Source organism: Camelus dromedarius, chromosome 26, assembly GCF_036321535.1.
Source record: "Camelus dromedarius isolate mCamDro1 chromosome 26, mCamDro1.pat, whole genome shotgun sequence".
NCBI lineage: Eukaryota > Metazoa > Chordata > Mammalia > Artiodactyla > Camelidae > Camelus > Camelus dromedarius.
This window is the reverse complement of record NC_087461.1, coordinates 8477582-8493305: the sequence shown is the minus strand read 5'-3', so window position 1 is coordinate 8493305 and position 15724 is coordinate 8477582. Positions and strand designations below refer to the sequence as shown.

Genomic DNA, 15724 nt, shown 5'->3' with positions numbered 1-15724 from the left:
GTAATTATGGTTGATGACAAAGTGAAAAGAAAGTTTATGGTATTAAAAACTACTGGGCGTAAAAAATTAATTAAAGTTTATAGTTAAAAGGCTTAACCATTCGAGTCAACACTGTTTTGAACCAGGGTCATGGCAGAGGTAATGGAAACATAGAATAGATGTGAGAAACATTTTGGAGTTGGAGGCAGTGGGATTTGCAAGTGGGAAAGCCAAAGATGACTGTGGTATTTTCAACCCTGGGGTGCTAGAGAACACTTACATCATTAAAAGGAACAAGGGAGACTTGAGGAAAAGAGAGGATTTTGAGGGAATAGGTAAAATGAAATAATTTCCTTTTTAGTCACTTTCAGTATAAAAAAAGGTTACAAAGCTTCACTTTGGACATTAGGTCAACATTTTGTATTTGTGGGCTTTTTAGTGTTTATTCGTACTTTTATTAATCCAGGAAACACGCTGTAGGTAACATTTATACTGAAAGCAAATCAGTGTCTGTACGTGAACCTCCATGTACTGATCTCACCTCGGCTAACATGTCATGAAAAATAAAGCTGACCGATAATCATCAAGAGCAGTATTTTAATTAAGAGCCTAATTTTGATTTTGATTTTCATCTTATGGTAAGATTACATCAACTTCCTTTATGAAACCATTGGCTTCAGCAGGCTTTGTGGTTTCCACCCCAAGTTTCTTTTGTTATGAAGCCAACAACTAAAACCACACAGTTTGGACATTTTTTTAAATCCCATATTTTTCTTCTAAAACTTGAACCAGAAAATCAGGACTAATGGTGTGTAACTGATATATCACGTCTCTGTCCTTGCTGCTGGCAGCTCTTCTGCCTCCACCCTGGAAACCCAGCGACAGACTGGACGGAGCAGGAAAACTGAGTAGCCACAGTATCAACGGTGACCCGTGTTCCCTTTCTGCATCCTTTTTTGTTCTCCTCCGCCACTGGGGTCATAGTGATTCTCCTTAAGCTCAGAGTGACACGCAGTTTGGCCACATGTCAGACATCTGAGGTGAAAATCTCATTCCTGCCCTCAACTGCGCATCCTCATCCAGATCACCTATGTTCTTGAAGCTTAGTTTTTCATATCTGTAAACTGGAAATTGTTTTCTCTTCCTTAGGAAGTTGAGGTATTTAATAAGTAATATAATAATGGTGGTAAACACTATGATCCAAAGAAGCAGACACTGAGACACCGTCTTCTGCCACTTTATAGCCTTGGGCAGGCTATCTCCTTCTTAGTTTGCTTCATAGAATTGGGCTGATAAGGCATCTATCTTGTTTATCATTCAAGATCTCTTTACTTGTGATGGACCAGGCACTAGTCTAGACTCTTAAAAGGTTACAGGATTGTATAAGATGGTACACAAAGTGGTAAATGATATTATCATGCCCATTTATCAACTCCTTATCTTGTAAAAATATTCTGTACTCCCCACCTTTGCCAAGCTCTGTCTGTGGCAGATACTTCCCTGCTTCGTTATTTGGCTTGACCACCTGACTTGCTCTGACCAATAGATGTAAGCAGACATGATGTCCCAACAGAAGCTCTAAGTGTGCCTGCTTCTTCCAGTCCTCTGACTTAACAACAGAACGTGTTGTTAAGACAACAGAATTTCAGTCCATCAGTCTGGGTCCCAGATAGACAGGATACACAGAACAGAGATGCACAGTTTGGAGCCACACAGAATTATACAGAGCTATGAACAAGAAATACATATGCTTGCTGTTATTATTCTATGCCAACCCACACACTTAAGAGTAGGAGATAAACGTGGTTGTAAGCCACTGAGATTTGGCTTTCAACAGACATTGACATATAACACAGTATCTTCTGTATAGAAGTAACTAATATTTTAGCAATAATAATAATAATAAACTAATATATATAAACACTTAAAGAGGTACAGACCTGTCTCCATCTATCCAAAAGATGCTGAGTACTATTATGTGCCAGATACTGTTGGAGACGTGGCAGTGATCAGATAAAACCCTTGTTCTCATGCAGCTAACGTTGTTGTGGGGGGAAATCAAATTTGATTATACAGTGATAGGTGTAGGTGAATGAGATAGAAAACGTCAGACAAGGAGGTATGGAAGAGACTCTGTGTGTGTGTGTGTGCGCGCGCGCACGCACTCGTGTGAAACAGGTTGAGGGATGGTTTCACTAAAAAAGAAATTTCTGAGCAGAAATCAGAAAGGAGGAAGGAAGGAAGTCAACTGGCTGTGTGGGGGAAGCCCACTCCAGGAAGGGAAAACAACAGGTACGACGAGCCAGTGGGTTGGAGGGCTCAAGGACCAGCTGAGAGGCCTTGTTGTGAGAGACGTTGAGGAGAGGCACGCTGCTGGAAGGGAAGTCAGAGAGGTACGAGCGGGCCAGTCACTTACACCTTGGAAGTTCCTGGGAGAAAGTCTGACTTTTGCTCTGAATGAGATGGGACACCATAGGAAGACTCTGATGACAGGGTGACATGAGCTTGGCTCAGTTTGAAAGGGATTTTTCTGGCTGCTGTTTTGAGAACAGATTGCATGCTTCAAGGGGAGAAGAAAACAGAGCATCGATGAAGCAACCACAATAGTCTGTGTACCGACAATGGTGCCCTGGACCAAGGGGAGAGCAGCCCAGGTGAGGGGAAACTGGGGACTCTGGGTACACTTGAAGCCAGGGGCTGATCAGATTTGTTGGTGAAGAAGAAGCAACTAGAGATAAACCATCATTTACTGAGACAGGGAGGCAGGCAAGAACCTTAGGATTGAGGGGGCAATGGGTCATCAAGAATTTACTTTTAAACACTGAAGGATGAGGGTAAACTTGTTGAATTCCGATTTCCTTCTTGTTCGGTTTCCAGAGAGAGAGAGAGAGGTGTCACTTTCTGCAGAGTTCCATGGAAACACTACCCAGAGTGGTTAATGTCATTAATCCCGCCAGAATGATGAGCGGAGAGTCAGAGCTGTGTCATGTAGCTACAGCTGAAAGAACTGGAACCCAGCCCTCTGGTTATGTCTGGGGAGAGGCTGGTACTCCTCACCAGTCACGCTGAGGTGATGCACCAGGGCTGAAGGTTAAGTTTTCAGCACATGAAAGTGTGCTCCACATGGATTACTGCAATTGATTTATAAATTACCCAGTTTCTGATCACTCCAGGATCATTCTCAGGCAATTAAAGAGCCTCCAGCTTCAGTCCCAAGATCACCCCCCAAGGGCTTGAGATTCATTCCTACCAGATCACCAGGCACTGCCTGGAATGACATCTCCCTGGGCTGCATTTGTTTTAGGTTATTTCCCCTAGTTATTTTTGAGATGCCTATTACATCCAAGTTGGATGTTGAGTAGGTGACTAGTAAGTCTGGATTTTGGGGGAAAAGTTTAAAGATAGAGATATGCATTCATTTTGTAACGGAAAGAAATCTCTAATATGGAGAAGAAGTAGCTGGCCACACTCCTCAGAGATATTTAAAGCATAGATGAGAGTAAAACATCACTGAAGGTAACTGAGAGGTTATTAAATTCTCCAAAACAATGTAATGACAAAGGAACCAGTTTGGTTATTCTAACCCCCCAAAAGGATGGAATTATACAGTTTAACTTCAGACACAGTTTCCTAATATTCTGCATGTGTTGAGACATACAGACAACTGACTCAAACGTCTTTACTATGTGTGCAAAGACTTTAAGACTAATTCACAACAATCTTTTCCAGGGTTAACAGAGTAACAGAACAGACCAGAAAAGAGTTCCTCGGGATACTTGTGGAAATGAAATAATGATTTCTGTGGCAGTTTTCCCCCAAGTAAACAGGCTTGAACAAACTCATATATTGAAAGTCTTCCTTACCAGGGTAGAGGGCACAGTCCATAAATGACAAATCATCAATGGCAATGTCTCCAGTGAAGCCATCTCCCACTGAAGCCTCCACCGAAATCTAAGAACAACACAAGAAATTTGTTGATATTGTGAAGGAAATTAATTTATGGAAACTCACAGATGAAAAGGGATTCATAACATACCTGAAGAAAACTCTCTTCTCAATCGTTAAGAAATTCCTTCATAAGGATTTCCTTAAGTAGGCACCTTGTCTCTACCTGAATAACAGGAAGCCCCCACATCTTATCTGGCCCATTAAACCCATGAAGTCCATTCTGTTTTGGGTGAGTTTCAGTGTTTTGAAATTTTACTCTGTCAGATTGATGTCCACTTCCCTATAATTTTCAGCCATTCATTCTAGATTTGCCCTGTGTTCTTCTGATTCTTTAAGTACCTGAAGGCAAATTATGGTCCCCTTTTCCCACCTTTGCCCCAGGAGTTCACCTGTCTCCAAGGTAAAACCTCTCCATCCTTCAAGAAACCCAGTCTGTTGCCAGAGGTACTGGTTAGAATGCACATTTTAAAGAGCTTTAAAATTGTTCTCACACCGGCCTTATTCTGTAGCACTTTATGAAACTGGCTAATCATTATTAGATCTCCCTCAGAACCACATTAATCATGGTGAACTCAGATGACATTGGAGCTGTTACAGAAGCCACAATCCCACCACAATGCCAGTAAAATATGAAATACTGACAAGCCACTATAGTAGGTGGCAGATTGTGATTAGGGCTGAGATTTGCTGTAATAGAATTAATCATGATGAATTATTTTAATACTCATGCAAATATGCTGCATACTTACTAGGAATCCAGCTGTAATTTAATAATGAAGAACACTGGGCAAATCAGGCTTAAAATGAAAAACAAACACACATTCCCTTTTCCCACTGTTGTACAAATATATGTTTCTATTTCATTTCTCCTCCCAAATGCTCTAAGTGGGAGCTGAAACTTTATTTTATTTTTCAAATTCTATCCTCTATTAAAAGCTGTTTCCCACATTACTTAGTAATGTCCTCACTAAATAAGATAATTAAAAGGTCAAATTACTGACCTTAAGCCTCTTCAACTCTTCCTCCAACTTTCTAGTTTTTCTTGAGAACTACCAGAATTTTCTCCCTGATTTGTCACTAAGAAAATCAATCAATTTGGAAAAGGTTCATGCATTTAACTAATGGGCAAATATAGAGCATCTCATATTGCCTGAGGAATAGGGAGTCCCCTGCTGTTTTATTATGGTTCACTACAAATATAAAAGGCACCCTTCTTTCCCCTACCAGTGTGATTAAAAGAAATATTACAGACAGAGAAAACAAAAATGCAGAAAAAATACTCAGTACAAAAATCATACCATTATTCTAATAAACAAAAAGCCAGCAGTCAGAATTTGGCAGAACATAATAAATTATCTTTTGTTCCTATACAAAAAAAGAAGACTGAAGTTGGGTGAACAATAGGAAAAAGGTGTAAGCAAGAATGAATTAACTACTAACAGATGAATTAATTACTAATACAGTCCTTGGCTAAGTATTTATCTACCCCATTGCAATACAACGAAAGGCTCAGAAGAGGCGAGAAAAAGGAAAACTAGGGTAAATAACAATAAAAACTATTGACTTGGCTACACTGATCAAGATTATCTTAGTTTATTCAATGAGAAGGGGTAGCAAATTGATATAACCAAATCCCAAAGTCTATGAAAAGCTCACTTGTTGTACATACAAATATCGGTAAGCTAACTTTAGGGACTGATACACAGACACAGCTCCATTTAAGTGTGTGTGGGCTCCACTTTTCCAAAGTATTCTTTTCATTGTCTTTATGTAGTCACAAATTAAAGAACTGGACATTTGCAGAAGTTACGAATTTTCTCATTTATGGGTCATACCAGGTAAGTTGCATTTCTGAGTGGATGCTGTCTACACAAGGGGCATCTGTATTGGAATTTCATATCACATGACAGACATTCTGAAATTGCTTCTATCAGGGCCAATATGGAGACACAGAAATAGCCCAAAGCAGAAGACAGTTAGGTCTTGCTCTACAATACAATTTATTCATAATTTGTAGCAAAGTATCTTCGATCTCCTAACACCAAATATAATAGAAAAGAACAAACCTGACTCCATATTAGATTTGTTCCTTTGGCTCTAACCCTGTGCTCGGCCTCCTGGGCTTAGTCTTGCTGGCTCTGCACATTTTGTAACAGAATGTTGCCTAGAGACTGAAATACACAGGAGAGCCCATTCTCAAGACTCTGCCCTTTAAGGATATTAACACTTTCCCATGCACATAGAGACTAAAAGTTGCAGAACAAGGAATAGCGTTTGTCTTGCTGGAGGCTTACAGGAACATCATGACCTGACCTAGGGGGACAGCAGCAAGAGCAAAGGATTCAGACACCAAGACGTCTGCAACAACCACACCCCTGCCCCTTTTTAGTATAAAAGGAGCCTCAATTCTGACTTGAGGAAGATGTTCTCCACAACGTTAGTCTGCCATCTTCTCAGTCTGCTGGCTTTCCAAATAAAATCATTATTCGTTGCCCCAACACCTCGTTTCCTGATTTATTGGCCTGTTGTGCAGCGAGCAGAACGAGTATGGACTCAGTAAAATAAATGTTAGCATTCTTGAGAAATAATGAACAATAGTTTCAAGTTGAGATACTAAAAAATGTCAACATGTATATATAATTGCAATCCAGTCTCTTTTGAATATTTAATTAAGCCAGTCATTAAAAAAAATAATAATTCTATTTTCCCCCTACATTTAATTTAGTGTTGCAAAAAGCTTTGCAAAGGATCCTGAGAAATCAGACCAAAGAAAACAGTCATACACAAAAAGAGCAAACCCAAGTGTCTCTATTCTGGAAAATTCACTTTCACTTTTGGTGTTTTTCCCAGAATAAATGGAAAGATATTAAAACACTAATGTTACAGTATGCCAGGCAATATTGCCATTCTGGAGGTCAGGGAAGCCACATTTTACTCCTAAGTTTCATTAACACCTTACTGAATGACTTAAAGGACACCTGAAAATTCCAGTTTGGTCTAAATGACCTGCATTATCTGCAGAGGCCAATCCTACTTACATTAGAACTATTACCGGATGAGAAATTTTATAAAATAATTCAGGTCTTCTAAGCTGTTCTTTTCACAGGCTGCTGCATGCTCCAAATAAAGATGGAATGGCCTTGTCAACTAAGTTGGAAATTTTACTTCTAATATAACCGAAGTCTCAAATATTAATAAGGCTTTGAAGACATGTCTGCACAGATTTTCTTCTATATTTAGGAAACACTGAATTATTCACCAAACTTTAAAATGTTATGAAAACTATTATCATGTATGTGTAAGACATGATATAAGTATAATTTTTACCAAAATAACTTCAATTTCCAAATATATATCACTAACTCATATAAACATATAATATATACATATAAATAAAATAGGATCTATTAACTCATACGAAAAAACTGAATTAATCTAGCCTGCCAACTACTTTTTCCACCCTATGTTCAGAAAAAAATACAAAATTCCAGCATAATACATCAATTTTTAATATAATGAATCTTCAGAAAGACTTGTAAGAAGGAAACCTAGGAATTCTTGTTTAAAATTTATAAAAAGCATGTGTCTTATGTGAAGCAACTGGAACTCCAATGCCTTGCTTGTGGGAATTCAACATGGTACAGTCACTTTGGAAAATAATTTGTTCATTTCCTACAAAATTAAACATGTACTTTCATATGACACAGCAATCCCTCACGTAGGGATTTGTTTACCCAAGAGAAATGAAGACTTGTCTAAGCAAAATCCAATTTACAGAGTTTACAGAAGCTTTCTTTATGATCTCCGGAAGCTAAAAACAATCCAAATATCCCTCAACTGGTAAATAGAAAAGCAATGTGTGATAGACGTATACAATGCACTACCACTGAGCAATAAAAAGGAACAAACCAATGATACATGCAGCAACATTTGTGACTCTCAAGAGCATGAAACTAAGTGAAAGAAGCCAGACTCAAAAGGTTACATACTTTGTCAACCACTTCTGTAACATTCTAGAAAAGGTAAAGAAATCAGATGAGCGTTGCCAGGGATGAGGGGACAGGGAGAGGATAGATGACCCAGAAGAACTGGGAGTCTGGCGGGATGATGGTGATATCTTTAACCTTGGCTGTGGCCATGGTCACACGACTGTGTAAGTCTGCTGAAATTCAGAGCCGCTCACCTAAACAGGATGCATTTCACTGACAAATTATGCCTCAATAAACAAAAAAAAACATACTTACTCTATACTTATTGCCATAAATCATCAATATCTCAACTATTATTTTCACTGTTTTTTAAATGGCTAATATAATGCATGGCATTTCATCATCAGCATACCTTGAATATCTCAGTGCATTTTTCAGTTCAGCTGTGAAACACTTTCTCTCTCTTGCTCTCTAGTAATAGTCTTCCAGAGAGCAAATATTTATCTTTTCCCTTATACTTCTTAATGGTGTCCACTTATTTTCATTTAGTATTCCCGCAATTAAAAATACAGAAACAAAGAAAATGACATTCTCTTTAAGCCTATTTTTACAATGGACTAAAAGATGAAATAGTCAAAACTCAATATAAACATATTCAGATAGCTATCCAATATTTTACCATACAACCTACAATTTTAGGGGCTCCTAGAAAGTCAGCTTAGAATCTCAAACTTTCTAGGTTAATACTTAGGAAAATATTTGCTAGCTTCAAAATAGAAATGCTTTTAATCATCACTGGAATCTTTTAGGCAATCCTGAAACCAATCTCCATGAAATAAAACTCAAGATTTTTGACAGCCAAATTTTATATTTCTAGCTCGCTGTCTCTGGCCATTTCACATGCTAAAAAGGGCAGAGTAGAGTTTCCCCATTATTATACCACACATATGAGAACCACTGATCATTAAACAGGAGCCATAAAGGTCATATCTAAACCGTGCATACACTGAGCACAGAAATGGATAATAAAAATAAAACTGTGATACTAGTAGAGGTGAAATAGAATGCTGGGACAGATAAGTACAGCAAGTACTATAAAAGGATCACTTAAAAGAAAAAAAAGTCTGATGTCTATCTACCTCATCTGACTGCGTTCCTATTTGTGAAAAAGTCACGGCAAAATTTTTTGCTCTTTCCACATTCTACTGTATTTCTTCTTAGTGCCAGGCTCTACAATACATGGACTGCGAAGAACTTATGATTCTTCAATGAGGGCCTGCTATGGTGTTGTGCCAAGTGTCTCCTTGGTTACCAGGAAGGAAAAATGTCTTCCCTGGCCTGGAGTTTCTCACCATCTAGGACAGAAGAGGCTACACGGTGATGACCCAGCGCTCAGGGTTTTAGTTTGATCCAAACAGTGCTTTCAAGTAGAAGAGGCTGCCAAATATTTTTGAAGTAGGAAGTTTCTGAAGAAGATACTGTCCTGTAGTTGCCACGGTCCCCACTATTCCCTCTTACACCTAACGCTAAGGCAGAGTGTCAGCTGCCATTAATTCTTTTACACCTGACCTCCTTCTCCTAATTCACATCCCCAACCCGGTTCCCGTGGGCATTTGAGTTTGCAGTTCTTCAGGCATGTTAGGTCAGAAACCACGAAGGGTCTGACACTTCACCCTATGTGCAAGCTAACAAGTCAGCCTCCCACTGTTTCCCATCCATACGCTGACAGAAGCCCCAAAATCCCTGATTCAGGGAGACAGCAAAATGCGTCAGCCAGAGAAAGGCCTTCCACTGGTTCCCCAGTTTTCTGCAGGGCACCATGCTGAGTGCAGATGTGTTCCTGCACGGGTTCTGGGCTGCAGCACAGAAGAGGAACCCCCACAGCAGGAGAGTCTAGCTGGTGCATGGGAGGGAGAGGGGGAGGGCAGGCGGAGGGGGTGGCGGAGGAGGAGAAGCCAGAGAAGCAGGACTGCTACAAGTTACTCGGGAATGAAAGCAAATGTCTCAGGGTGAAGTCTATGTAATGCACTCTTTGCTCAGAGGCTGAACTCTGCAGAACACAAGAAATGCCCGGAGAACTGTCTCCCAGCAGAGAAGGTGGACAGTGCTGCCTGGCTGATATGCTTGATGTGTGGAAGCATGACGTCCCCTTCACGTATGTGTAAACTGAGATGTTTATATAAAGTCGCCTCCTTTTCCTCCTACACCTCATTTTTTCCTGTTCTGAACTTCATGGGTGTAATTTGCTAGGGTCTCTCAGAGATGGCCGCTCCCCTGTTGCTAGCCCAGTTGCTTTTCCACCCACAAAATCTTTTCCCATCAGGGCTTCTGCTTTACTGAGGGTAGAGATTAAAAAAAGAAAGAAAGAAAAATCAAAGCAGGAAGGATGTGGTTGAAGAAGTAAGGTCATTCACGGTTTCATTCATGTTTCTTTATTTAGACAGAATTCTTTCTGTTATTCTTGAATGAAAGAGACGGAAACCTAAAAAAAAACCTCTCTTAAGTATTCAGGTCATAATAGATTGATTTGCTTTCTACCGTTTTTTAAAGGCTGGCAAACCACAAAGGTTATTTCTGCTACTTTTCTATGTCATTTTAGATGAACAAGAAGGGCCAAAATTTGGGCAAGTTGTTTTTGTTTTTGTTTTTTTTCCCCACTCCAATACTTAACAGTGTCTTTCTGAAACCTACCTAAGTGGATTTTAAAAGGGATAAAGGTAGATCAATTTGAAACTAATTTGCTACTTGAAACTCTACAAACTCACATGCTATTTTTAAAGCATCCTCCAGAGACTCATAGACCACATAACCCATTTCACACCTCATCTATTACATGAATGAGGAAAAATAGTTCTCAATTTCTCCAGTCCTAAGAATTATATGGAACCTATTCGATTGGCGGTTACAAGGAAACATTTAATTGAAAAAATCCTGGTCAATATTAGAGAGAGAAAAGAGAAGCAGGTTTAGAACTATTGATTTAAAAGTTCAGAAAACTGTGCTTTTATTATTTTTAAATGATGCAATAAGGTATAATTGGATTCTAATGGAATACAATGTAATACTGTTCGAGCAATTGGTTCACAGGTGCGAAAACTAAATTCTCATTTAACAAGCATAATTCTAAAACTCTTAAATGTTACCTTTTTTCAATCAACACTCAATTTTTTTTTATCCTTCACACCATTAAAGATAATACTTAAAGGAAAAGGAGTGGAACTGAAGTATTTTAATGTCTTTTACAAAAATAGTCACATGCCCCTCATTCTCTTTGTGAAATGAAGTTCCAAATGGACCCCTACTTCTATGTGGGTACTTCTCAAAACTGATCTAGACTGAAAGTGAGAAAAACCAGGTCATACATTTAAACCCAAACGATAACCTACATTTGTCCTTTGTTCTAGTTCAGTATCTCATAATATCCACCCAGTGATTATTGTGAGTTAAAAATCCCATTTCAAGCCTCACTGCAGATGTTACTTCCTCAGAGATGCCTTCCTTGATCACTCATGTGAAACAATTTTCCTTTAAAAATTTCTCACACTTTGTAATTATATCTGCATATGTACATTTCAATGTTCATCTCTTCTAGGAGACATTAAGGACCAGCTACATGAGGATGCTTAAGGGACACAAAACAGTGTACCCAGCACCCAGCACAGTGATGAGCACATAGTGAGCACTTGACTATTTTAGGGAAAAACGAAACTTCTAATTGCAACTAAAACTATAGACGTCACTCGATGTCACACCTCACTGCCCCCGTGTCACCTGGAAAATGATTATCAAATAGACAGAGGCACAGAATATACTGATGTGTCCCAGTATTTCAAATGACACACCTAAACTGCTGACAAATTCTGCTTCCTTCTTCTTTGACAATTCCAATTCAATGTCTACTTGTATTTACATGGTTTTGCTATCTTCTTTCCTCTTTTTCTGTTCCTAAATATACTTACTTCTACATTTCCAGACCCTTCCCTTCAATCTTCACCCATTTTTCAAACATATTTTTACATTTTATTATCATTTTTAATGGTAAGCCCTACTTCAAATAGGTCCTCCTTGCAGCCAACAAAGTGGTATATCCAAGAGTCACTTCTAACAATAAGGTCCTACTATATATATAGCACATGGAATTATAGTCAATAATTTGCAATGACCTATAAAGAAAAAGAATATGAAAAGGTATTTTATATAAATATATATATAAAAATCACTAACCTATATACCAGAAATTAACACATTGTACATTGACTATACTTCAATAATAAATAAGTAAAATGTGGTATAGTCATACAATAGAATACATACTATTCATCCATAAGAGTAATAAAGTAGTAACACATGCTACAATATGCATAAACCTTGAAATATTACACAAAGTGAAAGAAGCCAGACACACCCAAAAAAAAAACCAGAAACAAAAAGTCACTTCTGATTGGCTCCCTTAACTGATTAAAACCTTCGATGGGGCCCATCAGCCACAGGTCAATGTGCTCATTCATGACCATGACAAATGAGTCGTTCCCTGATCAGGCTTCTGTCTACCTTTCCCAGCCTCAAATTTTATGCACCAGGAATTACAGAACTGCTTAGAGGTTCTGCACATCAGCATGCGGCTTCTCATCTGTGTATACGTGGCACCAGTCTCTGTGACCCCTTCATCCTGACCCCAGCCCCAACATGATACAGCTTCTCGCCTCCAGACACTTTAAGACCTAAGTCATACAACACATTCCTCGATACCACCACACCTAGTCAGATGTCACTCCTTGCTTATTGTAATTATTCGCTTCTGTGTCTCTGTCTCATTGTCCCCTTTAGCATGTGTGCTCCAGCAGGACAGCGATCATCTACTGTCCATGTTTGTATCGCCACCAAGTGACACAGTACCAGGGCCATGGAGGCCCTGATTTCACTGACTACATCAACAGACATGAATTAGCACTTTTTAAAAACAGTTCCCTTTGAACTAAGTTAAAATTTATACAGGGAGATTATACTCAAAAGTTAATTTTCTGTTTATCATCCATTTCTTTCAGGCAATTAATACATTTTATTGGCAATATATCAGCACTTTTTTGCTGATATGAAAAAAAGAGATGAAGTAATGGCCAACTCTAAAATACACAATAGTAGTTTGTTGTTACCTATCAGTAAAATATGAATTATCTCAATGGAAACTAAAAACATAAACTACGATGTTAAATGCACCTCAGGGGCTCAAAAATAACTGGAATTCATGGTAGCTTATTGTAAAAGTTAAGACAAGCTTTTTTAAGATACGATAAAAACTAAATTTCAGTTTCTTAATAAGCATTTTTATGACTCTTACAACATAAAAGAATTATAGAGTGCAGTCTATTGTGAATTAAAAATGGAATTTATAGAATTTTATAATTAGAAACAATTTATAGATCATTTCATTATTCTGATGTGAAATTAGGTCATTAGAAGATTAAGTAACATCTATAAATTCACTAGATCCCTTAATGAAAAATTTAATCTTTAGAATCCAGGTTGTTCTAATCCCTGACTTGATGTTACTTCATTTTATCATATTGCTTCCCAAGTACTGTTTAAAAAAATAAATTTGGGAAATTATATTTGCTTTACACGTACAGCAAAAAATAAACTCAGCATAGCAGCATAACTAACATGTGTATCTATTAAAAACAGAACAAGGAAATTCCATATAAAAAGCGCCTCAAAATAATAGACTATGACTAATCAGGCAATCAGACTATGACTAAACAGGAAAATCTCTGACAAAGGTATTTTGCCCCCCAAAAAGAGAACAAATTGAAAAAAATAAATTATTGGTAAACATGATGAAATATAAGCTAATTCATTTTAATCCAAATGCTTCAATCTGAAGCAAATTGACTTTAGAATTATTCTCATTTTTCATTACACTCTGGTTTTTCATTACATTGCACTATGCTTCATATTAACTATAACCTATTTTTCATCTTAACACACGCTGCAAATATGAAGGGTCACCATGCTAGAAATAAGTAGGAAGAATATTTGTTTCCAACTAATTTTTTTTTCAGTTTATTGGAAAGCTTTTTTAATGGAACAGTCTTATTTGAACACAACAATTCTTCCTCATCCCAAAGACGGGGGGTCTGTGATGAGAAAGCAGCATGCAGCTTAAAGATGGCAAGGTGTTCAGATGTTGTTAACTCAATTACGGGGGGACAAGCTGACTGCCTGAGTCATTCCATTGTATTTTTAAAACAACTGAAAAAGCAAGAGGGAAGAGAGTATGCTTCATATATTCATTTATTTGGGTATTGGCACAACTGTATTCACTGAAATTCATCTTCATGCTTGCCTAAGTGCTTTTGATTCTGGCTGATACAGTGAAAAATTATGAGAAACTGATTCCTGTTTTTCAGGTAGTCATAATCGAAGTGCTAATATTAGACTGATAATTTATATAAAACTTATATCCATAACAGACTATTTTAGTGAACTGTTGTCTCAATAAACATCCCATTTTACTCTGTGCAAAAAGGCATAATACAATCATGTAACTTTGCTCTGGTTTGAGTTCAAGAGAACTTTTGCTTTAAAGGCAATTTATGTTAGTATTTAAGAACTTGAACTTTGAAGCCACAGTGCAAATCTTAAAAACCTGGCTCTGCTACTCAATGTTTTCAAATTCCTTTATTTTGGCTTCATTTTGAGAATGACAGAAAAGATGCAAAAATAACACCAAGAGCCCCCTTATGCCCTTCACCCTATTTTCCCTAATGTTAACATTTTACTAAACAATCCTCATTTTCTCCAGGAAAGAATAGAACCCTCCTCTTAGTGTTTTAGGGTGATTACAAAAAATACACAAAACACAACACCCGCCCATAGAGAGTGCTAACATTAGCCATGGTTAGATACTTTGTTTCATAGCTACATGAGTAAAGCTTTGGTAGAAGTGGAGGATGAAAGGAAAAACAGGAGGATAAATTCCACAATCTGGTTTTGGGTTCTTATGATGAACTAGGCTTATGGCCAGGACTCCTGCGAATAGTCTCAGGCCAGATTCCCTGTAAAACCAATCTGAGACAGAGATTTGGGTACAGAACCTACCAACAACTGTAGGGGGGTGAAAGAAACAGGACTGAGCAGAGGAAGGAATTGAGATGCGGTCATCATGGAAGCCTCAGCCAACCACAGCGGGAGCCCAGGCACGGGGATGGCCCTTCAGAGTCGTCCTACATTGAGGCAAGAGTTCTGAGCACTGAGATGCTGCGCTGCCCATTCTGCAGGTATGGGCTGTCTCCCAGGAGAGTCGGCACCTTGGAAAGTCAGCTCTCTCGAGGGCAATTTCTAGAGAGAAAACCATCTGAGAGGCATTAGCTGCTGGCACTCCCAGCAGCTGGAGGAGGAGCACTTTGGTCCTGAGGGAGACCTGGGTCCTGGACCAGCGACCACGGCAAACTATTCATGAGAAACTTTGTGCCGACAGAGCTAACTCATGGCTAATAAATCAAAACTACATCATCTGTTCTGTTAAGTAATAGATACTGAAAATGTAAATTAAAATCTGTATGTTAATCCTCAAAGTCTCTTAAAACGTTTGTCTTTTGCTATGTTTTGCTTTCCACTAATGACAACACTTTTGGGCCAAATATAGACAGGATTTCTGTTGATGGGCAGCTGCAGTCCTGAGGGTACACCAGGAAGTTTTGTGAATGGTGGATATAAAGGTTGGATCCAGATATTTAGAACAAAGTAAATCACATGTGGGGAGTACAGACAAAAGCTGGGTTTTTATTTTTACTTTTTTTTTTTTTTTTTTTTTTAGTCATGTGAGGACTAAAAAATGAGGGGTAATTATATGGGGAGGGAGAAAAAGA

General features: G+C 38.3%; 1 protein-coding gene across 2 annotated transcripts in view; it reads right to left on the bottom strand.

Annotated features, from left to right (window-relative positions):
• The window catches only part of MALRD1 (MAM and LDL receptor class A domain containing 1), a 406987-nt gene that overhangs the window by 308618 nt on the left and 82645 nt on the right, over positions 1-15724 (bottom strand). For both annotated transcript variants that reach the window (XM_031444727.2, XM_064479367.1), the window contains exon 16: positions 3843-3930. In XM_031444727.2, the coding sequence (XP_031300587.2) occupies positions 3843-3930 (88 nt within the window). The remainder of the gene's footprint in view (positions 1-3842; positions 3931-15724) is intronic.